This window comes from Lepisosteus platostomus, chromosome 12 (assembly GCF_059453375.1).
Source record: "Lepisosteus platostomus isolate fLepPlt1 chromosome 12, fLepPlt1.hap1, whole genome shotgun sequence".
NCBI lineage: Eukaryota > Metazoa > Chordata > Actinopteri > Semionotiformes > Lepisosteidae > Lepisosteus > Lepisosteus platostomus.
In genome coordinates, this window is record NC_142622.1 from 37,043,583 (window position 1) to 37,071,322 (window position 27,740).

Sequence of the window (27,740 nt, forward strand, 5' to 3'; positions counted from 1 at the left end):
ATTACAAAAATGATTCCTTTAGAAATACAGTAGAGTTCCTATCTTCCGTTCTTGTTTTATAATCATTTTTATGTTGTACTTGCATAACTTTATGCATTATGCTGAAATCAAAACATTGTGTTTAAAGCACCCTACAGTATGTAGCTTTCACATTATGTTAATGTTACAGTTCAGTAAAATAATTTTCAATGGAAATCCCCTTGAAAAGAAGGTGACAGCCTTTTTATTATATAATAATATGTAAATTAATCTATATACAGTATATGCCAATACTTTTAGAAAATAAATGAAACCTAACAGAGAAGGATAATTTAGATATTTAATACATTTTGTGCATATCAGATCTTTCCCCTTCACTTGTTTCTCTTACATTTCATAGTTACTGTACCTGATTTCAAACGAGATGCACCAATATCAGAGCAGAGGTAACATTTAGTACCACACACTTCCATCCTCTCCTTTTCCATTTTTAGCACCTAGAGTAACACATTGAAAGGTTGAGTAGTTCCTTGCCAAGCTCGGCACAACGTGCCAGAATCCAAGCACTCTGTTTTGATTATCGTTCCTGGCCATTACTAGTTAATGATCTGTATCTTTAAAAGTAAGATACTCTGGCACCGGGAGATAGTCTGGTTTTGGCCCATTAGCATTTGAAAAAAAAATAGAAAATTGACATTTCCGTGTTGACTTGGCAAACGAAAAGACCGTCTGCTTGTGAATGACACATCACACTGTCAGAATCCCAACAACAAGGTTGTTCATTTCTGCCACAAATCTTTAAAGGCAACAAGGTATCCACTCTTTCCAGTTCTAGATTTATGATTTTTAGTGACAAATCTTAATATTTTACTTTTAATCTGAGAAACAGGGAATTGTATCACTTTATCCATTATAATGAGTTTTCTTGGTTGAATTTACAGGTTGAATGATATTTCTTCAGTCCCTCTCATCAGCAGTCGGACACTTGGTCTGCACTTCCACCCACGGAGAGGCCTGCACCACCATGTCCCGGTTATGTTTGACTACTTCCACCTTTCTGTAATATCAGTCTCCATCCACGCTTCACTGGTTGCCTTACATCAACCATTGATCAGGTAGCATAACTCAGCACCATAGATTTTAGCAACATGCAAATGTAACTTTATATTTATGTACATGTTTTCCACAGTGCTTATATTTTTTTGTTTGCATTACTATATTAGATTTATTTGTACCTACTGTAACAATTACTAGCCTTCAAGAAAAAGAAAGTCCATTTGAAGTTCAGTATTTATATCTAGGGTGATACTCCATCAGATGGACACATGATTACATTAATCCGATTTTTTTCTTCTTATTTTTTATGGGATTAGTAGCATGCTTTGTCAAAAAAGATGCATGTGCAAATTTCATTATAAATTGTTGCCTGCAGGCATTGAAATGTCTCCTAAGAAAAAAAAAAGTAACCTGCCTGCTATAAATAAAGGCTCTAAGTTGGAGGGTTTTGTTGTCGGCTCTACAGAATTCCCAAGTCTTTCATGTACCACAAATCAATTTGCAATATAAGGACAAAGTACTGTTTACAGCTTATAAAAAATACCGCTGAAATAGAATCCTTTTGTCAATAAGGAATTAATTTATCAAATGTTGAAAGAAAATGGAGAGATTCATGCCAGCTCTTCTTGCCTGTAAATAGACATGATGGAAAATCCTCACAACTGGAAATATTCCAACACTTCACCATGAAAGGATTGGTGTGAAAATGTCCTAGTATATAATATTAAAAGAAAACAATGTTATTATGACAGAGGGATTTCTAATGTCGCTAGAACAAAAGAACCAAAACTTTTGCTGTACTGTATGTTAGTATGTTAAGACACATTTTGTTCAACTTCTGATTGATGAAATCTATTATAAATTTAACAGAACACATCTCATGAAACAACATCTTGTGACTTTTGCATGTTAGGTTTGAGGATACATGTACATTGAGATTTGTGCAGAAGTGCAAATGTCAAGTGCCTATTCTACAGTAGATGTCCAGGTTTTGAGTAAAAAAAATTGGAATCATTTTGTAAAACAGTATTTTGGTACTAGGAGGCTTCTGGGTTGCTGTTTTTATTGGACAAACTGTTTGAAGGATGATGGGACTATTGTTTGTGTTCTCCACCTAAATGTGTCTGTCAGCCCCCTCTAAATCTGAACTCTTTGTAGGGTGCTGTCAGTGAACATGTCGGCACTTTAACCAAGCATGTGTGTGGTATTGTCTGCATCCATCATCATTATGGACAGGTCATTACTTCTTGTGGGCAGGGCAAATAATTACTTCTCCTTGAAAAATAGTCTCATATACTCCCCAAAACAAAACCCCACAGCATTTTTAAGTGATACAGTATCTTTGTAACTGAACCAGCTTATTAAATTCTATCTACATTTACTTTTCTCAATTAAATATTGCTCATTCAGAATCCTGACTATTTAAACAAATTGTTTTTGTTTTTATGGCTTCTAGAACATTGTTTTGTTGTGTTTTTTCTTCTTTCAGTTTTGCTCGTTCAGGAAAGAGCTCCTGGCTGGGAAAGGGCTCTCCAGAAAATGGAACAGATCAGTCTGCTATGTCTTTAGAGAACCTCATGTTTGGGGCTGGATACTGCAAGCCTGTTATAACAGAGGTAAGATCTTAGCACCAGTGTAGCTCGTAATAAATATTAAACGTTCCTGACCCATTTTTCCTTTCATAGAATGGAAGATTGGATCAGCTAGGAGCACTGAGTTGGACAGCAGTGTCATAAGATGAATTATCATCAAATTAGTTGTAACAAGCAACAGGAACTTACTCTATTCCTCTAAAATGAATGCCACATTAACACATTACTGAACTCAATATTTCTCTCTCCAACCCAAAAATGAAATATATTATATTACTAAACTCAATTTTATTTCTGCTTTACAGTTTACACATGATTGCCACTTTACAAAGCTCTTGATGTAGCATTTTACAAGAGTCTTTCAACATATGCAAATCTAGTAGTCGATTGACCAAATTTAAAAGGTTTGTGCTGTTGGTTAAGGACCTCTGAAAGATTAATGTCTGAAACAAAATGGGGTTGAACGGGTCTTCACTTCACACGGGAGCAAGGTAGCTCATCAGTCAAACACCAGCCCAGCATAACGACAACACTATTGAGGAAGATACAGTGTCCAGATTTTTCATCAGTGCTGTACAAACATTACTAACATGGCTTTTTTAAATTCTAAGATCTCAGCGTGTACTAATGTAACTAGTTTATTATTTTTCCCATGTTTACAAAATAAAATAATCGCATTATTTCTATAATAAAAATATAAAAGCTAAATTTGTGAGAGTTTTATCTTTAAGAGGTCATGCAGAATAATATTCAGATTCAATTTCAATACAGAATTTCATTAAATGAGCAGCCTTATACAAACTACAACTGCATTACAATTGTATAGTTATAAAGTACAGTAATAGGACATTTGAAAAGTATGTCGTTAATGTAGTCAAAATCAAAACCCATAACCAAAAGTGGTCAACACAAAACATTTTGCATTAATTGTATTATTGTACGTTAAGGTTAAATAATTACCTTGTAATACAAAAAATATTTCACATGAATAAGAACATTGCTTTCACTGAAACCACTTGGGTTTGTGTCCCAAATGCCACACTAAGCCCTAAGCTCTTCCTCCAAGTCAGCACTTCTGTGACGTAGAGCAAGCATGTGCACAAGCATTCAAGGGTGCACCATTATTTAAAGGGTAACAGGACATCCTTGCATGATATCACTCATTGGTTATAGCTCACTCTCAAAATACTTGCTGTTGTTGCTGCTTTTAAGCTGCTTCTTTTCCATTGGCTAAGTACATATTGGCAGATATTTTTTTGAATACTTTTTCATCCTCCGCATGAAATTGAATGTCTCGTCTCTGCACAAAAGTAGTGACATTAATGTGTTCATTCATGTTGAGCAGGTTTGACGCAAAATAAACTAAATTAGGAAAACCTGGCAGTACAGCTCTCCATTTATTTAAAGCTTTATACCATTACATTACATCTTTCCCAGTACAGAAATGACAGTATGAGAAATATATAACATGTTCATTCACATGAAATGGGATTGATCCAAAGTAGGCAAAGTAAAACAAATATGGTAAGCTTGGCAAATCCTCAGAGCTTTGTACTATTAAATACTTAATCTTTCCATGTACAAAATACACAATACAGTAGGTAAACAAATTCATCAGTCGAAATGGGGAAACAAATAGTCGCTTTATGTCAACACTTCATATCTAGAATACATACAGTATGAATCTAAAGTAGATTAATTAAATTTTGTTTATACATAATGTAAAATATTATGAGTTTTTAAAGTGTGAAAAAGTTCACTTTTACCAATACTTTTAATTAGTAAATACTAATACTAATACTAATATTCTCCATGGCAATTTCATTCCACTTTAATAGGTAAGAACATGAAACATCACCATTCTGCAAGGAATTTGGGGTAATTACCTTCAGTAAAGTCTACACTGATGTGGACTTCAGAGAAAGGCTCATAAAGTGCTCATTAGGGGTGCTCGTGAGCAACCTTTTGAAACACAAATTAGAAATGGTACACACTAACAAAGACTTGAGCGAGAACATGCGTGTGAAGGGCATGAGACCGCAAATGTGCATATTGGGACACGGCCTTATACTATATCTATAATGTTTTAAAGATAAAAGTATGCTTTTTGCCTTCCTGATAACAGTACCATCCTTCCTGATGGCAATGTTTTTTGGAAGACATTTAAACTATTGTAAGAAACTGTAATTTGAAGGTTTCTTAAAACAGTATGCATCATCGTAATTTTCTGAAACCTTTTTAATAAAATGCAAACATTTGAAATTCATGAAAATAAAAGCCACATTAACAGTGTTACCTTGCAATTGTAATATTCCGTAATTGCAAACAGAATGAGCACCATTCACAATCTTTGCTGTGTAATTAGAGTTAAGAAAAGAAAAAAAAATGTGCAAACTTATTTTTATTCCCAAAATTCTGTTAAACAGAGTACATTTTACATTTCTAGACATCTGGCATCTAGGACAGTGGCATCTAGGACAATTAATAGAAAATGTTAGAAAATATAATATTCTAATGGTTAAAATGCTTTAATTGACGGGACGAGATATTTTTTTTTTCTTGGACTGAAAGCAGGCACTATAAATTCTAATGAGAGTTCTTTTGCCCTCTGTTCCGGGTTTTTACACCAGTGTCCTGTGGGGTGGTTTAATAACGAGGCAGTTGAGCTGCACAGGGGGGCCCTTTTGATCACAGTAATGAGTCTGGGTTTACCATGCTGTACCTGCAGGTGAAATTTGTATAGTACAGTCCTGCTGCTTCCTGCTTTATTTATGTAAGAGTTCTACCTGGAGCTGCCACGTTTCTAGTGCTTTGTAGTTTAACTGCCTTATAACCTCGCATTTGACTGAACAAAGTTTTAAAGAAGTCCCATTTTATTTATCTTTGCACTTTTTCAATAATTCCAGCACTATCAGCTAAATTGTAATGTGTTCTACTGTATGTAACAATGAGGAGAGATTTAATTTATTTTTTTCTGTATTTCTTTTCCTTTGCTGTTGTTAAAGTTATTTGCTTTGGTCAACAACTTTCATAACACATGTATTACTGCTATTACTAGAAACACCATAGGATACCAATAGATAATTGGATACATTACAACAATATTCTGATAATATGCATCATATATTTATGAAATATACGATGGTTTGTTTTGCAGGCATATTGCATGAAACCTTTATTCAGTGCTAAAACATATACAGTATACTGTATTTTGTGTAGCTATGATTCACCCTTGTCTGTGATTGAAGACTGTGGTTCCTTATGGTATGTGGTACAGTATCTTACCCTTCCCTTGTGGACCCCCAACATACCTCTAAATCTACACTTACAGTACTGTATATCTGATTATTATATGATTATTACAACTAAAATTTGGCACAAGGCTGTGGTAAGAAGGGCTGCTGTTAAGTCTTAGATAAGATTCTGGGCATGGGCATTTTCTGTGTGAATTTTGCATGGTCCCATGGGAATTTCTTCCCATTCCAAGGACTTCCTTTTGCATTCATTACTCTACACTGACCCTCTCAGAGTTCAGTTCCCTGTTAGCCAACTATTAGCCCTGTCTCCCTGTCACTCATGGTATACAACATCTAGAAGAATAAAATCTAACTTTGTTTTCTGTTTTAATATTTAGAAAAAGTCTGTTTAAATAGTATTTTGTTAAACACTGTGAACGTTCCAGCAGTCCCACCCTGGAATAAAGAGTTTTAACTACAGTGTACAGTCCTTATTTTATTAAAAAATATAACTAAATAAAAACTCCCACAGAATATGATGTAATGGTGCATATTTTTTTCTATTCTATCATATATTTAAAGTTATGTCCTTCGTCCTAGGAAAAATAATTAAAATGCAGCCAAAGTCAGAGTCCTTTGAGTTACGTAATACCATGCCACATAAGCACTGATTTTTACAGTTGGACACAAGCTGGGTTTAGAGAAAGCATACTACCAGTTCACTGTTTGATCGTAATTTATTCACTTCCTTAAGATGGTACACATATTTTTAGATGTTCTACACATATGTTACTGTATATGAAAGACAGACAGTCTTGGTTTCAATGAAAGGCAAGAAAGGAGCTTATGTGTAATAAATATTATAGTGAAACCAGTTTTATCACAGCATTAGATACAATACAGTATATGTAAATTGGGCTTGTACAGTACTGTATATTTCATTTTATACTGCATCACCTTTATAGATTTAACATTAACATAATAAAAATATTACATCTGAGCACAGCCTTCATGACGTGCTTCTAGAATTGTATTAAATGGAAAACAAAGCAAACAACACAAAAAAGTAGACAGTGAAGAAAGTCGAAGCTATTAAAAACTGATATAAAGTTTCTCATAATCCATTTAGTCTCCCCATGCATTTATTCACACTGGTGCATAATTTATCATCATTACATCATAATACTTCTTATATGTATTTATGTATTATTTTTAGGAAACATATAATTTATGTATAACATTTTGTAAAGTTATTGTCTATGTTATACGCTGTGTGAAAAAGGAAGGTTTCCTTGTAACTCAAAATATCTGCTCTAAAGGTGGTACCACGAACTTTGAGTATATAAGTCAGACCTTGGTCATTCTGAAGAAGCAGGGCCAAGGAAGATTGAGATTATGTGTGCCTATATGAATATGGTTCAGAAATACCTATTTCTTTAACTCGGTTTTACTGCAAAACAGATGAACCTGACATCTGTGAACACTAGGGATCAGATGACCACTTGGTAGAGGGTCCCTATGACAGTATAAATGTAAAACAGACTTATACAGTATATTAAATACAGTAGACACCTTCTTCGAAAATGACAAACTCAAGCATACATGTCTATCTTTGTAGATAAAAGGCATATTTGTATATCTGTGTGGTTTATTCTTCTTTATTTCGCTTTGTACAGCACATTACTGAATGAGACTTTCAAATTGTAAGGCCATATACAGTACATAGTGTACTAGGAAAATGGAAATTATTATAAACAGTATTATAGGCTTAATTTATATTACGGTTGTTGTGTATCCATATTTAAATTATATTTTTTTGCCTTTGTGACCCTATAGGGCAGTTTTTATGTTGCCTCAGAAAACTGCATGCAGCGTGCGCACACGTGGCACAGGAGACTTTGTCGTCTTCTGCTCTCTGCACACAGAGGTCTACGCACCTACTTCATCGGCCTAATGAAAGAAATACCTGACCTGCCTCAAGTGGAAATAGGTAATGTTTTCATCTTATTTGGAAAGAAATAGTTTTCTCATTAAGAGTGCATAGGCAGCAAATTAATCATTAGTGTAATGAGAAACTGTACTGTGGCAATAGGAATAGCTACTGTAGATCCAAAAGGCAATTTGCCTTATCACTATGTCTCTCTCTTTTCTCTAAATCTGATACTCAACCAGTTATATTAAAAAATAATAATTTGTTCAAATATGCTATGTAGTTATCCACACAAGCCAATTAAAACCATTGTCAAAGTAAAAAAAATGTATAGTAAATTATAGAGTGAATTGAAAGGACTACTCATTGAGAACCAGTGTGTAATGTACAGGTACAGTAGTTTATTTTGGCAATCTCCTGAGAGATAGCTGAAGATTAATTGTGTTAATTGAGTTTTAAAATGCTGTTTAATCCCATTTTCCATCTGTTGATGTATTTCCTGAATATCCTTGCTATTATTACTGCATTTCAATTTTATTTTTCTGCTTCTGTCTTTAGAAGAGCTCCCCATAGAGGGAACCTTAACTCAGCTTTCCATTGAACTGCAGGTTAGTTCACTAAAAGAATGTCTTCTCTGTGGCAAAAACAATATACTGTAGGTCATAGGTCCAGTATATGAAATAATGTTACTTTTAGGTTGCTTTCTTTAAGAGCAGTATATCTGTGAAAATTGTTCAATGATTAATAATTTGAAATAGTTTATAGATCAAATTAAAACTAAAAAATAAATAAATGGGGGTGTAGTGATGTGATGTCTAGAAGTTTGAACATCTACCAGGAGTGTTTTATGGGTATTAGGGGTCATTTTGACAGAGTAACAAGCCTTACAAATCTCTCCACCCAGATTTTAAATATAAAATATATTAATATAACAACAGAACATGCATAGCAAACTGACAAGAGTAGTTTTGATGCAAATGGCTAACCTTTCACTAAGGGATGACAAAGGTGTGAATAACTTAAAACATGTCAATGGTAACATTTAATGTTGCCTACCTCATATGTATATCAGTCTCATACAATTAATTAACATTAATACTCTCAAAGACAAGCAAATACAGTAACTGTTGTGAACTAATTTTTTCCAAACGTGTTTAGAATAGTTTAACTTTTGAGATTAATTTAGGTGAACATTGAGGATTTACCCATGCAATTGATACACTGTCAGGCTGTCCAGCTGAGAGACTGAGCTGGGCTGGGTGTAATCTTTGCTGGCTGGCTCTGGGACTTGGCACTTCCCACTTGGCAGTGGGAAACAGCAGGAGAGTTTGTTGCTGAGCTTGATGCTGAAGACATGGTGCTCATGGATTCCTTGTTAGAGTAGAGATACAGTAGGCTTGGCTTCCCAATCAGTCTGTGTGCAACATCTGACTCATTCCAGTCGCTCCAGTGAGACTGGTGCAGAGACCTTACTTTGTACTGAGCTGTATAACTCTTACAGAAAATACACTGATATTCAGGTTGTCAAGAAATGATTGAACTGTATTATTTTCTTTAATCATGTGAAATTTTAAATTGGCAAGCTAATCACTAGATGTCTCTTGTGTAGAGCGAATCTTGGCAGATTTCGGTTTATTTACAGACTCATTCTGTCTTGGCCTGGCATCTTGAATATAAGTTCATTTTCCTGACTCAGACAGCAGTAATTGCAGTCACATGGTTGATTTATCATATCATAATGTTTGCTTATTATAGATAATCTAAATCGCAATATAATATACATTTATTATAGATATCAGCATACTGCTTGATGCGTTAGTCTGAGTCCTTATCAAAACTAGTTTAACCCAACAAACTCTGTCTCTGAAGAATTCTGCTTCTGTTTTGGAGTTCATACCCTTTGTGTATTTTGTAAAGCTTAACCTTATGTCCAAGAAGGCTTCCAATGACTTAAGCAGCCGAGTTAATTCCAAACAGTAAAGTATACTCTTATCCCTTTATATACTGTACATGGTCTAGCCAGACCAATTAAAACGTGATTGAACAACTGAAATGGTGATATTAAACATAAATCAGGTAGGAGGTCTGCTGTCTTATGTATTAGTACTTCACCTTCTGAGTACTTCTTTCTGAGCATTTTTAATGGAATTCCTCCTTCCACCCCAGCTTCACACTTCCAGCACCCTCCCTGGTTCATTCCACACAAGTGAGGAGGATTTTGTTATTATTTTCCTCAGCCAGCCACATTAATGCTAAATATAAAAATATTAAGTATACAGTCCCTATGTGTTGTCTCCTCATGTTAAATAAAATTAAATCAATTTGACTTTTAAAATAACATAAGCAGATAAAAAAAACATAGCTAAGGAAAGGATATTAGGAGTACAAAACATAGTCAGTAAAGAGATTACTGTACAATTTTTTATTTAATATATTTCTATAATTTTTAAAAGCCTTTTTTCAAAAGCACTTTGTAGTGTGTTGCAAAACAAAAATGAATGTATTCCCTGTTCTGATGCAGTCTGACAGATTTGTCCAAAACTTCAGAAACTATAAACCAATTGTGACACCTGTTATTTTTTTTCTTTAAAAAAAAAAGCTCTAAGTTTATTCAGCTAACCCACATATTCTTCAATATCACAGTGGTTTGAACATTTGAAGAGCAGTGCTATTATTGTTCTTCATACTCTGCTCAATTACTCTTTCACTGTACTCAGCATTCATATAATTTTCTAGAACTGAGCTTCTCTGAAGTCAATCTATATATATATACTGTATAAAGAGCCTATGAAACAGCACTGGGAAAAAGCTGCAGTGCCACCCAGTGTACAAACTCAACACAGAACTGTGGATTTCAAGAAAAAGAATTCATGATTGCATTCAGTATGGAGATTTAGAGTGCATTCTTGAGGTAATGAGAGTATATGCCATGTTACAAAATGTTTTATTAACTCATACTGTATATTAGAAAATCAGAATAAATCACTTTCTCTCCAAAAGAAACATAGTAAATTCAAACTGCTTGAGCATTAATTCCACTGTATTTACAATGTGAAATAATTTAACTTATGTGATAAGGTATATGCCCAATGAAATATATTGCCTAACATTTCTTCTCTCCTGCAGGTACAGAACAGTCATGATAAAGTAGCTGAGCAGATCAGCAGAGATTTAACCCAGCTCTGTTCCCACCTCACGGCTCTATGGAGCCAGTTTCTTGAAACCGTAGTTCCTCAGGCAGAAATTATGTCTTACTTGGCTCAGGACCACCACACATTAAGGGTAAATATAGCATTTCTATTTTTTACACATTTGTGTTACATATGTCAAGTATGACATAAGTCTCTGGCATTCTCTGGCAATCAGAATTGAATTGTCTTTCAATAACCTTTATTAGCAGTTGAAGGTCTAATAGGTTGATATGAGTTGTGTTATCCTCATTTTTAAGCAACCATTAAATACCTGCTTCTTTAAAAAGTTGCATTTATAGCAAACTGTATTAAAAAAGGTTTCAGAGAAAAGGTTATTCAAGCTTCGACAAAACTTGTAATATATGCTGCAAATGTATGATGCAAAAATGTCATTTTTGGAAATGTTGATTTATATACTGTATATAGACCCACTTTCTTAGTAATAAGGTGCATATACAGTACTAGCTGTTGCAATATTAATTTAATGGTCAGATTTGTTTTTTCAGAATAGCACAGATCTTTACTTTTTGCATTTAAGTACGATGACAACAGTTACTTTAGCATTTTTGTTATTGCAGCTACTATCAAATAATAAATGCAGAGGAACACATGTTTATACAAAGGTTTTTTGTACTTGCTTTTGCCAATACACTACATTCACCAGCAGAGAAATTGTACCTTAAATTGTATTTTGGAGTGCATGTTTTTTTCTTTTTCACCTCATATATAAACTCTGCATCTTCTACTGCAAAGGAAATGATCAACATACTTATTTTTTAGTATTGTGTGACACAAATGCTTTATAATTATTCTGCTACTTATTTGTGTTTGTAGTGGAGGCTATATTTAGTATTTAAGGATATTATTGGCTCTATTATTATTGCAGATGTAATCTTTTTTTACACCCAGGTCAGAAGATTTTCAGAGGCATACTTTTTTACAGAGCATCCCAAAACTGCATCTCTAACATTTCAAGAAGAACTGTAAGTATTTAATTTATTTTTTCAGATATATTTATTTCACATTTATTTAAATTGAGTGCTTCCCATGTAAGTGGGTCTGTAAAGGTCCTCAGAATCATCTGTAGTCGCATATTAGCTGACTGTGACTGTTATAACCAATCAGCGGTGTATTGTTGCCTGAGTAACACTAGGACTAGATGGACTTCAATCAGGTAGATTGTCCTCAGCTGACACTGAGTTGCATCACCTGTCATATGCCGCATACTTGAGAATTTAAAGTGTCAGTGAAAAGCACATCACTTCTCCAAAAGCTGTTGGTAGGGCACAGGAAACAAACGGCAAATGATTCAGTAATAGGACTGTCAGAGTGGATAACCAATTCCAAACTTGAAAGATAATAAGAAAAGAATTCACTAGCAGTGCTTACATGTGAACCTTTTTTAGAAGTATTACCTGTATATCTTTATTTTAACACAGAAGATTGTTTTTCCAATAAGTACAGTATATTGTATTTATAAATACAGATACTAATAAGCATGTTTGTATATGTTATATTTAAGTACATATGTACAGTATGTACTGTATAAAAGCTGTCTGTATTTAAAAAAAGGTTATGAAAGTGTATTCATAGTGATATCATTAAAATAATAACTAAAATGTTTTTGATTTTGTTTAATATGATAATATTTAATATGCAATTTGTTTGTGTGGAAAAGCATCCAGAGACACAGCCAGATTGCATCAGAGGTGAGAGGATCAGAGTACCTCACAAGGATGCCCCCTTTACCAGTGGAATGTCTAGATATAGATGGGGATTGGAATACTCTTCCCATTATTTTTGAAGACAGATATGTAGACCTTCCCAGAGCAGGTCAGTTATACATTTTTCCCTGTTACAGTATATCTGTTCAATTTACATATAACAGCATAGTTATGTATCTAAAACAATTGAATATATGAATAGGTACTTTAATAATTGTATGTTTTTTTGTTTGTTCATTATTGGATTCCCATGTAATTTATATAATTTTGCTGTTGAGTTTTAACCTTGTGTGCATTTTTTTCCATTTTTAATCTAGGCTTTAGTTCTTATTTTGCTTTGTAATATGAAAGGCCCAAGTATACAGTACACTGAGCACATGTACTGTAAGACTCATACAGTATCTACACGCACTCCATTTTTATATAATGTAAAAAACACTTTAAAAAGATTAATAATAAACTGTTAAAAATGAATACAGTATAAGACAATAATTGCAATCCTTCTCGCTTTCAGCTTTGTTGTTTTGAAATGATTATGTTTTTGTCAGAAATGTTAGTGTAACAACTGAATATTTCAGTCACGTATGCTTTGCTATCTTGTTTTTTAAGAATTCACATTCTGATAATTTGGGACTTTTTAACTTGTATTTGTTTGCATGTATGTATATTTGCATGTATATTACTCATTACTCAGAAGTGTAATGCTTCAATTTTCTTTCTATAGATCATAGTTTGGACAGTGTCACATTGTCCTCAGCACATGTGCCAACTTCTGATGGAAATGCAGAGAAGGCATCTTCAGATATTGACGCCTCTCCAGCTGCTGCTATCACTGCATGCTTAACAGCAGAACATGCTTCTGAAACACCAGCAATAAATGAAAACCTTTCCAACAGTGAAGGGTCTAAAGAGGTGTCATCTTATGTTTCAAGGATAGGTGAACTCCAGGAAAGCAATAATAACGTCAAGAAGACTCATCCCTCACAAGATTACTCAAGTGATTTTGAGCTGAAGAAAGCAGATCATATGGAGCTTTTGTTTAACAAAACAGAAGAAAAGTCTAACACAGGTCTGAAGTATATTGAGGTTAGGCCTAGTGATATAGACCCTTATAGGGGAGATGCAGTCATTGTAGTAACATCAAATGCAATTGCAGATACCTGTAACACCTCGGATCACATTCCTGAATGTGAAAGAGAACCTGATAGCAAAGTTTTTATTAATATTGATCAAAATGACACAGTTGAGACTGATGTAAATGCATCTCAATTAAACATTTTAGATAATATGAATATGAAAGAAACAATGCAGCATCCTGAGTTTAAAGCTTATGGGAATGAAGACATGCTGTTAACCAGTTTGTCTATCACAGATTACCCAGCTTCAGAGCATAGTAGGTCTCCAACTGTGTCCAGTGAATGTGACACAAGCAAAGAAGATGTAGACAAAGCAGGAAAGATACACTGTGGCAGCAACTTAAAAGTCATGAAGAGATCTTCATCTGTTATTTCGGATTCAGGGATTGAGAGTGAACCCAGCTCCGTAGCGTGGCCAGACGTCCGCATCAGACCACAGGATTTCTCCAATGACCGGGATATTTTGCAACATTTGGTGAGGAGGCATGCTATGCATCGCAACTCTTTGGAAGGCTGCCAGACCGAGAGTAATGCAAGCTTACCAAGTGGAATACAGGCCTCTTTAACCTCCATAAGTTCATTGCCTTATGAGGAAGAGGAACAGGAGATAGAGCTCAGTAAACTGACAAAGTCAGTCTCTGCTCCACAGATCAGTAGTCCAGAGGAAGCTGATGAGGATCAAGAAGCTGCTGAACATCTTCTTGACACAGAAAGTGACATAACAAGTGGCTATGACCCAGAATGTTATGCTGCTGTGGGTGCAAATGCAGTCAGACAATTTGATCATCCAATTGGAACTCATTCTTCTCTAGAGGATATTCTAGAAGGTGATATAACAGAACGTGCAGTATTTAAATGGAAGACCTGTACTGATAAAAAGGAGATTATACCCTATGTGGAAAGCTATGAGTACTCAAAGGATACTCAGAGACCTGCTGATCTAGAATTAGATAAGAACAAGTTGAACCCTCAAGAAGCTGAATCAGTATTAAGTGGTGTACCAGAGGTAATGCTGTTTCAAAAATTTGTTGATGATGCAGATGAAGTTAAAAAAACAGTTTTTTCTGAACCAATTGAGAGTAAAGGAAACTGCAAAAATGGTAGTGTGTCAACATCTGAAGATATACTGATATATAGCCAAGAGCTACCACATCATAGTAATGAAACTCATCTGCTGGAACAAAAAGAATGTCTTATGAATGAGACTCTAACATCCATTAGCACCAGGGACAAAGACCCAGCCAGTGATGTCGAACCAATGTTCCATCACATTGAATTGAATGAACATGATACAATGATGCAAGTGGATCAAGATCAAGTGCTTGAGCAAAATAAGAGCCAAAATGAAATCCAAGGAACTGATAAAGACAATATTAACTGCAGTGGTGGTGAGAATGATGACTATGAGCACCAGCTTTTTGCTAGTCAAGGAAAAACTTCAAAAATCCCAAGTTCAGGGTTAGCATTTGTGAACAGAAAAGTTGTTGAAGTAGTTAATTTGTCAGTGTCCTGTGCCCCTACATGCCTGCCGTTTTCATCCGTGCTCAGAGATTCACCATCTGTCAGTGGTATTTCAATGAGGCAAACAGCATCACCCATCACTAGACAACCCCTTGGATCCTTTGGTGTAATATCTTCCAGTTCTTTCAGTTCTGATGAAGAAACCAATGAGAGAATGATACAGTAAGTGATGTCTTACTACACGGCAAGTCAAATGACAGTGCAAGTTTGTAGAACCTGATATAGTTAAATATTTCTCATGATTTTTGCTGCATTTTTCCCAAAGAACTCTTGGTTAAATGTTTGTAAAATCCAGCTATGTGAGGCGGTCAGAAATTTATATTCTGTGTTGAAAAAGAAAATCAGTGTGCAATGGTGTATTAGCTTAACAAGGTCTGTAAAGCAGTTGAGTAGCAAGCAGTTCTGTAGATAAGGAAGCAACCAACAAATCAGTACAACGTGTCCCTGTATTTGTGCTTACACCAACTTCTAATAAAAATAAATGTAACACAATCCTATTCCAATTAAATTACTCTCAATTCTTGAGTCCTATGGATCATACAAATATTTTGAGAAAGAAATTTCATTTCAATGAAATGTCTGTGTAAAAACACAATCTTAATGCATGGTGTTGTTATATTTTATTTTATTTCACATTTTCTTTTTATCCTTTTCATTGTAATTTATTTTGCGTAGTTTCTACAAAGCCAAAGATGACTTGCTGAATGAGCTGAACTTTCAGGGCACTATGTACAGTGATTTGCCCCAGTTGGCCTCCGAGGTGCCATATTTCCCACCTGAGGAAGAGGATGAAGAGTTTGAGGATGGAATTCACTTAGTGGTCTGTGTCCATGGATTAGACGGTAAGACATGAAAATACAGCGGTAACACTCGATAAAATTACAAGAGCAGGGACATTTGTTAGTTCAAACTGTGTATTGTTTGATATATGTGGAATATTACACATCTTTTTCAAATTACAAACTTCAAATCTCTTTAAAAGAGAGGCATATAATAAGCTGTGCTGTGAAATAGCTTGAGGAAATTTAGTTAGGAGAGTGTGCCCTCTGGTGGAAGGAACTAATTTATATATCAATGAATTTCATTCAGCAAGATAGAGTAGTACTGTAGGTGTCACATTACTGTATGTGCATCTATTTCAGCAATTTTTGTTATAAGCAGCTCCTTAATTTTGGAATCCACTTACTGTAACTAATTAAGAAGATTGCATTATCAGTTTCAACCATGGAACATTCTATAATTATACAAACCCATTTGTTAGCTGCTATAAAAATATAATTACAGTAAATAAAATATCTGTTTGAACGTTAGAGTTTATTATTAAATAACTAAATACATTTTAACTTGAAATTACTTTTGTTTAAAGTTTTAATTATTTAAATAATTAAAAGAGGGCATTCTTGATGTTGTCTCATCATGAATCTCTTACAGGAAACAGTGCAGATCTACGCCTGGTGAAGACATTTATTGAGCTAGGTCTTCCTGGATCCAGACTGGACTTTTTAATGTCAGAAAGAAACCAGGTATGTCAGATATTGAAACACAGTTGCATCCAACATGACATTGTGAAATAATTCTTCAAATGCTGTTTAAGAAAAGACTGTAGAACTTAATCAATCTCATCTGATTTTGACCAAAATCTAAATTTAAAAACTATTTTTAAGCTTATTATTTGTTATTGCCCTGATCATGTTTAATATTAATTTAAGCCACTTTATGTTAAATATCCGTTACATTGGCCTTTGACTGTCTGCTTAGTCAAAGACAGAAATATAAATCTTTATTTTCCTTGTTTCATTTCTTTTCTTCTTCTACAGGCAGATACATTTGCTGATTTTGACACAATGACAGACAGACTATTGGATGAGATCATTCAGCACATTCAGCTCTATAACCTTACCATAGCCAGGATAAGGTAATGAAGAAACCACTCAAGAGCTTTCTCACACTATTGTCACGCCCTCTGCAGCCAGAGGGTGCTCCTTCTCTGTCCTGTCCCTAGTTTCCGGTCTGCTGTCCTTCCTGTCCCTCTCTTTCCCTTGGGCTATATATTTCCGGGTCTTGCACTCTGTCCTCGCTCAGCATTGACGTTCGGATGTCCTGAGACCCGCCTAGCACCAGGGCGCCCCACGTCCGCTCCCTGAGGGCATAGGTTTCTATACGGCATTCCTGAACTCTTTGCACTATGAGCCCGGGCCTTTTTCCCGTCTCGCTGCTACGCATATGGGTCTTTTTCCGCTCTCCTGCTCCCCACGGTTAGTCCCTTTGGACGTCCGTGACAGAATGCTGAGCCACCTACTGACCCCGCGAGCGGCGCGTTTTTTTGTGTCTTGCCGCAGTTTTTTTTTCTTGTTCTCTGGGCTGTTTTTTTTTTTCAGTTCCTCTATTCTAATCACTGGATATCACTCCGATCTTCCGTGCCTGTGAGCGGGTCCTGTACCTGGCTTTCCTCGGGTAGATCACTCCGATATCAGTGATTGAATGTTGAGCTGGCTTGCCTATTCTCATTACTGGATATCACTCCGAGCTTCTGTGTCTGGAGCGGGTTCTCTTGCCTGGCTCTTCCTGGTCTTGCTCTCTCCGATATCAGTGATAGAATGGTAAGCTTTCTGCCGTTCCTCCATGCCTTTCGCTGGATATCACTCCGGGCATCTGTGTCTGTGAGCGGGCTTCGGTCTGGCTTTCCTCAGGTTGTCCACTCCGATATCAGCGTTAGTATGCGAACGTGCCCATTTGCCGTTCCTCCATTCTTTTGCTGGATATCATTCCGGGCATCTGTGTCTGTGAGCGGACTTCGGTCTGGCTTTCCTCAGGTTGTCCACTCCGATATCAGCGTTAGAATGTGAACGTGCCATTTGCCCAGTCTGCGGTATTTTTCCCCGGGGTTTTTGTGTTTTTTTTTCTTGTTTTTTGCCTTTTTGTTTTGATTTTTTTTCTTCCTGGTTTCCCCTCCTTTTTGGTCCCCCCTGCTCTCTGTGTCTCGGACCTTTGGTTCCTACCTGTTTTTGGTTCCTATCTGTCTTGTGTGGTTTGTCTCCCTGGTCTTTCCCAGGTTTTTGTCTGTTGGGTTTGTGCTTGTGTACTTTTTTGTTTTAAGTCTCCGGAGCTCTTCTCTACCCCCCCTTCCTCCACCCAATAAAGGTGTATACCCCGGAGGAAGGGGTAGCTCTCAGCCGTGGATTCCCGGAGGTTTCCTTTCAGTTAAATGAGGTTTTTCCTCCCCCCAGTGCTGTGCAGCTTATTTATTTGTATGGGCGTCGGGAGCCGCCCATGAAGGGGGGGGTACTGTCACGCCCTCTGCAGCCAGAGGGCGCTCCTTCTCTGTCCTGTCCCTAGTTTCCGGTCTGCTGTCCTTCCTGTCCCTCTCTTTCCCTTGGGCTATATATTTCCGGGTCTTGCACTCTGTCCTCGCTCAGCATTGACGTTCGGATGTCCTGAGACCCGCCTAGCACCAGGGCGCCCCACGTCCGCTCCCTGAGGGCATAGGTTTCTATACGGCATTCCTGAACTCTTTGCACTATGAGCCCGGGCCTTTTTCCCGTCTCGCTGCTACGCATATGGGTCTTTTTCCGCTCTCCTGCTCCCCACGGTTAGTCCCTTTGGACGTCCGTGACAACTATCATATGCAAAACTCACATTTAGTGTAGAAAAAATAAAAAAACTGGCATTTTTTTCAGAGGCTTTCATCATAGCATTGGATTCACAAACTAACCCGTACCTACAGTATACTCACTTAATAAATATGTTACTCATTATACACATCTTTGAAATTCTCAAAGTATATGAATTACAACAGCGCTTCTAAACCACTAAACCAATTTGCACCAAATATATATATTTAAGAAATATTTTATTCATTCAAAATCAGTAAATAATTTGTATATAATAGCCATAAATATCAATTTAACATTATAAGACTGTCTCTAATAACTAATATTAAATAAAAAGGAATATTGTTACATATACAGTAATCTGAATTAATGTAATTTTGTTTAATGGATATTTAGAGTATACTCACATTTCTCCATACCTTAAATATTATTTGCAGCTGTTTGTTATAGGCATATTTTATATTCTTTTTTAATGTTTGTATTTAAAAATACCACTTTAAAGTAATAGAATTATATTACGCATATTAAAAATGAACAGAGATGTTCTTTGGCACTATATTGCAAAGATGAACCTTCAAGAGTTATGTAGCAGTAAAGTATTCTATCTGTACAGTGCAAAGATTGTAATGTTTTTATCTGTAAAAGAAGATGCAAAGTTTCAGAAGTATGTAAAACAAAAATATATTTATTGTAAATATTTATCTTTTGTGATTCATTTATTTAATCCATTTTGTTACCCTTACAGTTTCATTGGACACTCCCTGGGCAATGTCATAATCCGGTCAGTGCTGACTCGTCCCCGGTTTCGATATTACCTCAATAAGCTTCACACATTCCTCTCCTTGTCTGGCCCCCACCTAGGAACTCTCTATAACAACAGCACTTTGGTCAGCACAGGTAAAGCCTTAATCAATTACAAATCTCCAATTGTTTGAGATGAAATGGATTTTAAAAATGTAGAAAAGAAAAAGTACAATTGTCTGTGTGTTATTTGTTCGGATCAGATTGTATATATTATTTTGACTTAGATACATTTCGGATCACATGTCAGGACCAATTAATGCGACAGATGATTCCAAAGTGTCCACAATCTTTTTCTCTGTCAAAAGATGTTAAAAGAATATTCACTATTGTTCTAAATGTTCCAAAAGAAATAAAACTACAAAGGTATTTAAATTACTTGTATGTATTATTTACACAAGTGTACGGAATATTTTAGAACTATGGTTAGCGAATCGGGATATTCCTGCTAGAAAATTTCATTATTTTCTATCCACTTTCATCCTGTGGCATTCAGAGGACTCCCTATTTAGGAACAAAATTGATAATAATATACAATAAAAACTGACATATCTTACAACGAGAAAATAACAAAAACATTTTAAATTCTCTACTCATTGTAAGGCAGAATGAAAATTGAAATAACAACATAAAGGTGTGCTGCCTAATTAAAAGCCTGCTAGAAAAAAATCATCTAGTCAAAGTATTCAATAAATTCGAACATACACAGTATGCTAAAGCATTCTGAAATAGTAGTAGTTGGTCTCTACTACTTAAATTAAACAACATTATTGATCTCACTCGGTTATTATTACCACTGGTTTCTTAGTGATTCAACACCAACTTAAAATGCCAGGTGTGTCACTGTCTTTCTAGATTAAAAAAATATGCACAGAAACCTAGCCTCAGGATTATAGCTTGGATTCTTATGATAATGTATGCACCTGTTGTATTTTTTGGTAGAACAGTAATAAAGGGTTATGAATTTAGTTATACGGTACTGTATGGAGCAACTAATAATATTTTATGAAAGTATGCAAGCTATAGAAAGTCTAGTCAAAAGAACCATAATGAGTTGTTTTTTGTTTGTACGGTACTTAATGATGAATTCTCATCTACATTCTGACTAATTCAGGACTATGGCTAATGCAGAAACTGAAAAAATCTGGATCACTCTTACAACTGACCTTCAGAGATCATTCAGATCCTCGCAAAACCTTCCTGTACTTGTTGAGTCAGAAACCAGGTATGTGAGGAACAATGAAGCCTTAACATTCTTTTTCACATGCGGTAGGTACACCTGAAGAAGATACAGATATTATGTATTTATTATTAATATAATATATAAATATATATATATAAATGCCTAGATTATTTATTGTGTTAAAGATTTGTCAGAAACATATTTGTTTTCTGTTTAATATAGAGATGTGTTCTTATACAATATAAAAGCAGAGCTGCTGAAAACGGCTAAAGAATTGCAAAACAGTTTTTAGAAAATATTTCACAAAACCACATCTGTTGTGTGTGGTATTCTTGAGAGTAAGAGTTGTAATCCCCATTAAAAATCAATTCCATTGTACAGGTATTATATCTGTGACAATCCCTTCGTCTTGAGACATTTTACCCCTTGTAAACCATCACAAACTGGGCTCTAACACAGAGTTGAAGGTTACAGATTAATTTTAGTTTACAGTTTATTACGTTTACAGGTTTCTGCCACTGCACATTGAAGTTTCATGTAAAGTTTCTTTTTAACTGCCTTCTGCACTTTAGTCTACCAAACAAATTGTGTGAACTCCAATGTAAAGGACAATGAAAAAACTAAAAGTATCATCAGGAGATTCCACCTAAAAAAACAAAAGAATGTTTTCAAAATCTCCTGTGAAATCTTGTGAATTTCTTGACTGACATACAGGACCACAGACCACTTTTGCAAACGATTAAAAGCAAATCACAAAGAGAAGAGGTAGAAAACGTACTGCTATAGTATATAATATCATATTAAAAATTTGCCCAATAGATATAACATAATAATTTCATTGTTACTGCTAGGTTTTAACATATTAACAATAGAGAAATCACTTAATTATTGCCATGTTCTCAATCAACACGTTTTTAATCTTTGTTTCAGGACTACAGTATTTTAAAAATGTTGTGTTAGTGGCATCTCCACAAGATCGCTATGTTCCCTTTCATTCTGCTCGAATAGAGATGTGTAGAACGGCACTGAGAGACAGAAGTACAGGTATGATTGCATTCTGAAGATATTTTTGTTGTCAATACTGTACATCCATATTGCTCTCTTGTTCTGTGTACACCTGTATATTTAGAGTATTAGAGAGCGTGCAGTCCATTCTAATCTGTGAAAATCAACATCACGATAAACAAGTAAGCCTCGATATAGGTCACACTTTAAAACCTTCAATGGCATTTATTGTTACTATGAATTGCATGTTGTAGTAAATTATAACTGAACATTACCAGTCTAAAAAAGAAGCTGCTCTAGATGAGTTAGCAAATCTAGCAAATCCTTATGAGTAATAGTTGGATAAAGTGATTCACTGGTAAATATTATCCAGCACAACATACCTTGGATAAACAATATGAAAGAAAATTCAATGATAAATTTTAAGACTTATTTTCTTCTTTTTAAGGTCCAGTATATACAGAGATGATAAACAATCTACTTCAGCCCTTGTTGGACGCCAAGGACTGTACACTGATACGTCAGAATGTATTCCATGCTCTGCCAAATACCGCCAATACTTTGATTGGACGGGCTGCTCACATTGCTGTATTAGATTCTGAGCTTTTCTTGGAGAAATTTTTCTTGGTCGCTGGACTTAATTATTTCAAATAGGATTTTTCTCAGTTATAATCATCCAGTTTATATCCCAAATTAACTCGTCCAGAAATGGACTGTCTCCAAGAGTCTGTACATAGTCATAATACATTTATAAAAATTAGCTTTAAAGCAATCATTTTCATGCACATACTGTAAAAAAATTATGTAAGTTATAATAGATGAGAAAATATCCTTATCTTGTTGTCTTCGTAACTTTGTATGGTACAGTAAGAAAGAACATTGAAAATAAAATTACAGTTTTACATTTTTTAATTAAAGTTTTCCCCTTTGATAGGCATTTTGCAACCAATCTGATTTATATGTATTACAGTATTGATATTTCAAGACTTTAATTAAAATAATTCAAGTTATTTAATATCAAGTACATACTATAAAATATATTATTCTTATTGAAACTTCATTCTTCTCAATACCAATTTACTGTACTTGATTCTTTAAGAAAACCGGGATGTCTCTTACAGTTAATTTTTGGAGTACCAAAATTCATGCTCTGAATATTCGCTACAATTATTTCACAAGTAACATTAGATTAATATTAGGGTAGAATATACATAGAACTATTTGATTTGGCATTTTATTAAAACTACTTGTACTGTATAACTAATAATAATACAAAAAAATGGTGGAGATCATAATTTAAAACTAATAAGAATAAAATGGTGGGTAATGTAGCAGAATTTTACAGTGGAATGTTTTATGAACTAGTGGACATTTATTAATGAACACCATCTTTTGTTAGCTCTTTAATCTTTATACCTCATAAACATATGTATGTACTTTATTTAGAATCCTATATATTGCACAACATTTCATTATGTAGTATAATAATGACATATTCAAGCCAAATCATAAATGGAAGTATTATACTCATAAAAAGCGATACTTTCTAATTTCATGTACATGTATTACAATACATGTGAGATGCATTAGTATATTTACTTACAATTACCCTTAAATGCCTTAAACTTTTAAAAGGCTAAAGAGTTCAGATTTGTGGAAAATATTGATTGAAGGTACTATTGCTTTAAAATATTTGTGGGTACTTTACCTACAGTTTTATAGCTCACACCATGGGCATGAAAGAACACTGATATTAATTGCTAAAAAATAAAACAAGAAGATCAAAAATGATTGCAAGCTATTATTTCATTTTCTATTGCCTGACAGGTATGTGACAGAAATAAAGCTCCCTCGGTGTGGAAGCTTCATATATTTTAGCAACTGTTTTGTTTTGTTTTACTTAGAAGCACACATGGTAACCAATATCATGCAATATCATAATTTCATAATGTTCTGTATATTCCTATGTCTCTTTTTTAGGTTAGATAAAACACCATTTCAAAAATAACAGTCACAATTGTTATTCCTGACATTTGAGTTGATGTTAATATTGTCATCTAGATTTTCTATTTGTTGTCTCAAAGCAACTTTGTTGACATTAAATAGTGTAAATTTTGAATGCATATCAGTAAAACTAAAAAAAAGAAACAAGCTAAAGTTAACTTTATGAGAATATTTTTAGCATTTTTGTTTTATCCCTCAAAATGGGCTACTCTGGAAAATGAACATCAAAAAGGCTTTATGAAATGTATTATGATGGCTAATAAGATAACATTAAGAAAATAAATTAACAGAGCATTGCACTTCAGTAAATGGATTCAACTAGAGACTGCTATTAAAATTAGTCCAGGTATTTTCATTTCCTTTCGCCAAATAATGTTTACATTTTGATAATACACATTTTTCAATACAAGGAGTTAATAATTTCATCTTATAATTATAAAATATACATTTTATGTAAAATAAAAGAATAAATTGTTAACGCCTTTTTTTCTTGATACCAAGAGAAGTAGACACATTAATAAACTTTGACAGTATGACACAAATTGTTACTTAAGTGGATGAATGTGGTCCATCTCTATCCATCTTTTCATTGCTTTATTTATGCTTTTACATTTTTAACCATATTCAGTATTGTATTGTTGTTTAACCTGTTTTTCATGTTTAATGAAAAAAAGACCTCTTCCCAAGTACAGAATTAACTTTAATTTCCATATTAGATCACTATCCAAGAGCTTTGTACTGTACATTCTCTAATGAACTGATGCATAATTTAAACATGTTAATGTCTACTGTCCAGAGATCCAGGCAAAAACAAAATCTTCCGAAACACCTACAAAATCATTCCAGAAATGTTCCAATTTAGACTTCAATTAATCCAGAATTTTCTTTTAAACTGGTGCTTTGAGACTGAGACAATGTGCACAGTTATTTTGTGATAACTTATTGTAACTCTCTGATCAAACCAAAATGTCTCACGCACTGTTTTCTTGCCTTTTCTTGTTAGTTTGTTAAAATTCTTCCACACCTCTGTGCTTTCTTCCTATATTACATCCTGTACTGTTTGCACACAAATCTGCCGTGCATGCTTACAAATACAACACATGCTGTTGGTTCCAGTACTCATTAATACCACTAAGTATGCTATGCTGAAGAGCAGCTAACAAATGAAGAATTGGACTGACATTTCTCACTTTAATTAGTTTTCTAAAACAAATGTTCAAGGAAAAAGACAAACCACAGAATTATGCCCAGTTAATTATAAAATGTGTAAAAGTGTCTATCCCCAGCATTCTTCACTTCATATTCCTTTCCCCCATTTCTTCACTACCTTTTCAGCTTGGTCTTGGCTCATTCTAGTGGGTTCTGAGTGGGAGTTCCACTAGTATCATCCTTAAAGTTGTGCTGTTCTTCCCTCAGTGAGCAGATCAAAACAAAAACAATAATACACAGTCCTTAGCCACAGATTTACTCCATATTTGGGGGTCTATCCGAAGCTTCTGAATCATATTTCAGAAGTTACAACAAAACCTGCCATTTCTCACATTATTTTGCTAAAATTGTTTAAACTTTATTTCAGGTGACATTCCTGAAAACATACTGTATGTTAAGGTGACATTTGAATGTACTCTTCCTATTTAGATGTCTTCTTCGTGTTTGGACCAACATTGCTTTGTAAATTATGTGTCATTGTGATTGACTTGAACGGCTTCCTTTAGGTGCTTGTATTGGACTCTGTTATCTTTACTGTTCTGTATGTAAGAAATTTCTGAATTTCAACTGGAATGCCTCATCAATCATGAGACTTTTTAAAGCTGTAAAAAAGTTTAAGGTGTATTTTTGTTCTGTTAAAGAACAAATGCTAGCCTTTCTGTAAATTATATTGTTTTGCCCGAAGTAATTAAAAGAATTTTTCATTAAATTATAGAAGCTTTACAATGAGAAGCATAGTATCAGGCAAAAATATGTAATATATCAACAAATCACAATAAATGGGCAAGAGTAACTAGGAGATAAAAAATAGATGTTTTTGAAGAATCATGTTTGCATCTGTATATTGTCATTATGTAAAATGTTTGCAAAGATGTGTTAACATTATGGTTCAGAAACATTAAATATATTTCTTAACACAACATACCCAGATACATTTGTTCTGACTTTTTTACTGTAAGATATGACATCAACTGAAAAAGTCAAAAATAAATACAAGGTATTTTAAAGTTCATAATGATCGGGAACACTTACTTTAAAAAATGTCTTTCAAATCAAGAAAGTACTTAATTTTTTAAAACTCTTTTTGAATATTTGGTTCATTGTAATCTTTAAACTATAAAACTAACAGCTCATACATACTGTATCATTATTTACATTGCACAGCGTTGAAAATATTGATTGGGATATGATGTTGAAAAATTAAAGAATAATAATTGACTAGAAATGCCACATCACTTTGTCAGCTACTGTATCTCTCAACAAGTAACAAGTTCTATATTTAAGCAAAGGAACACTATTACAGAAACTGGTAGATGTCAGAGGCTTTCTGATAATGGATGGATTTAACAATAGGCTTAAACAGTCTTAAAAGAATCTGAATTGAAGAAAGTTTCAAACTATGCCTTTGCTCTTTTCAACCTTAAAAGTCTCACATTCAATATAGCATTATTTTAATTGGATCCTGAAATCAAAACCTGTTTTATTTAAACTAATATCCAATGATGTCATCATTCTCATTATAATATCTTCTCCACAATTGCCAGCTTTCAATATGGATTCCTGTAAGTTCCTTATATAAGTACCTGTATTTTATTTGTTCTATTGTTATTATGTTGTTTTTCATCAGAGGTGTACTTATTACTACCCAGGCAGCTTGAATTGTTATAAAACAATGGTTTGTAACGTGAATCCTTATCATTATTGTATTATCATTTGTCTGCTATTATCTGGTTCATATTTCACACAATTCCTCCTGTAAATTGAGTAATGAATGTAAAAAAGTGAATTCACTGTGAGATCGTAACATGTATTAATTAATTTATTTATTTTGTTTAACAGATATTATCTATATTAACAAAAGATCATCTGTGCCAATATGATTCTACTATTTTTCTATGTATGCTTATGTGCTTTGCTGTGGCTTGTGTCCCATGTGTAAAAAAATAAAATAATATATTATAATAAACTTTTTCCTTTTCAGATTGTTTGAGGTTCTTATTTCTTTAAAGTCAAACACGGTAATAAAACAATTCCAAAACTATGTCTTTAGTCCCTTCAAGATTTCAAGTCACAAAATGTCTAAGAGAACATTCTACAGACTCTTAAGACTTAATATACAGTATTTACACAGCAATTAACATAATAATAATAATAATAATAATAATAATAATAAAAATAATAATAATAATAATAATAATAATAATAATAATAATTGCTTACACTTATATAGCGCTTTGAGTGGAGTGTCCAGAAAAGCGCTATATAAGTGTAAGCTATTATTATTATTATTATTATTATTATTATTATTATTATTATTATTATTATTATTTACAGGTAATGGGGACTCCCCTACACCACCACCAATGTGCAGCATCCACCTGGGTGATGCGAGGGCAGCCATAGTGTGCCAGAACGCTCACCACACATCAGCTCTCAGTGGGGAGGAGAGCAGAGAAATGTAGCCAATTCACAGATGGGGATTATTAGGAGGCCATGATTGGTAACGGCCAATGGGAAATTTGGCCAGGACGCCGGGGTTACACCCCTACTCTTTTCGAGAAA

At 34.3% G+C, this 27,740-nt stretch overlaps 1 protein-coding gene across 1 annotated transcript in view; it reads left to right on the top strand.

Annotated features, from left to right (window-relative positions):
- The window catches only part of fam135b (family with sequence similarity 135 member B), a 69,027-nt gene extending 41,869 nt beyond the window's left edge, over positions 1-27,158 (top strand). The window contains exons 6-20 of the mRNA XM_088601845.1: positions 921-1,094; positions 2,525-2,651; positions 7,700-7,853; positions 8,352-8,401; positions 10,920-11,075; positions 11,894-11,967; positions 12,663-12,817; positions 13,433-15,527; positions 16,041-16,207; positions 16,797-16,888; positions 17,183-17,280; positions 19,722-19,873; positions 20,892-21,002; positions 21,891-22,004; positions 22,414-27,158. Coding sequence (XP_088457971.1) covers positions 921-1,094; positions 2,525-2,651; positions 7,700-7,853; positions 8,352-8,401; positions 10,920-11,075; positions 11,894-11,967; positions 12,663-12,817; positions 13,433-15,527; positions 16,041-16,207; positions 16,797-16,888; positions 17,183-17,280; positions 19,722-19,873; positions 20,892-21,002; positions 21,891-22,004; positions 22,414-22,619 — 3,925 coding nt within the window. The 3' untranslated portion in view covers positions 22,620-27,158. The remainder of the gene's footprint in view (positions 1-920; positions 1,095-2,524; positions 2,652-7,699; positions 7,854-8,351; positions 8,402-10,919; positions 11,076-11,893; positions 11,968-12,662; positions 12,818-13,432; positions 15,528-16,040; positions 16,208-16,796; positions 16,889-17,182; positions 17,281-19,721; positions 19,874-20,891; positions 21,003-21,890; positions 22,005-22,413) is intronic.
- Positions 27,159-27,740: the final 582 nt, after the last annotated feature.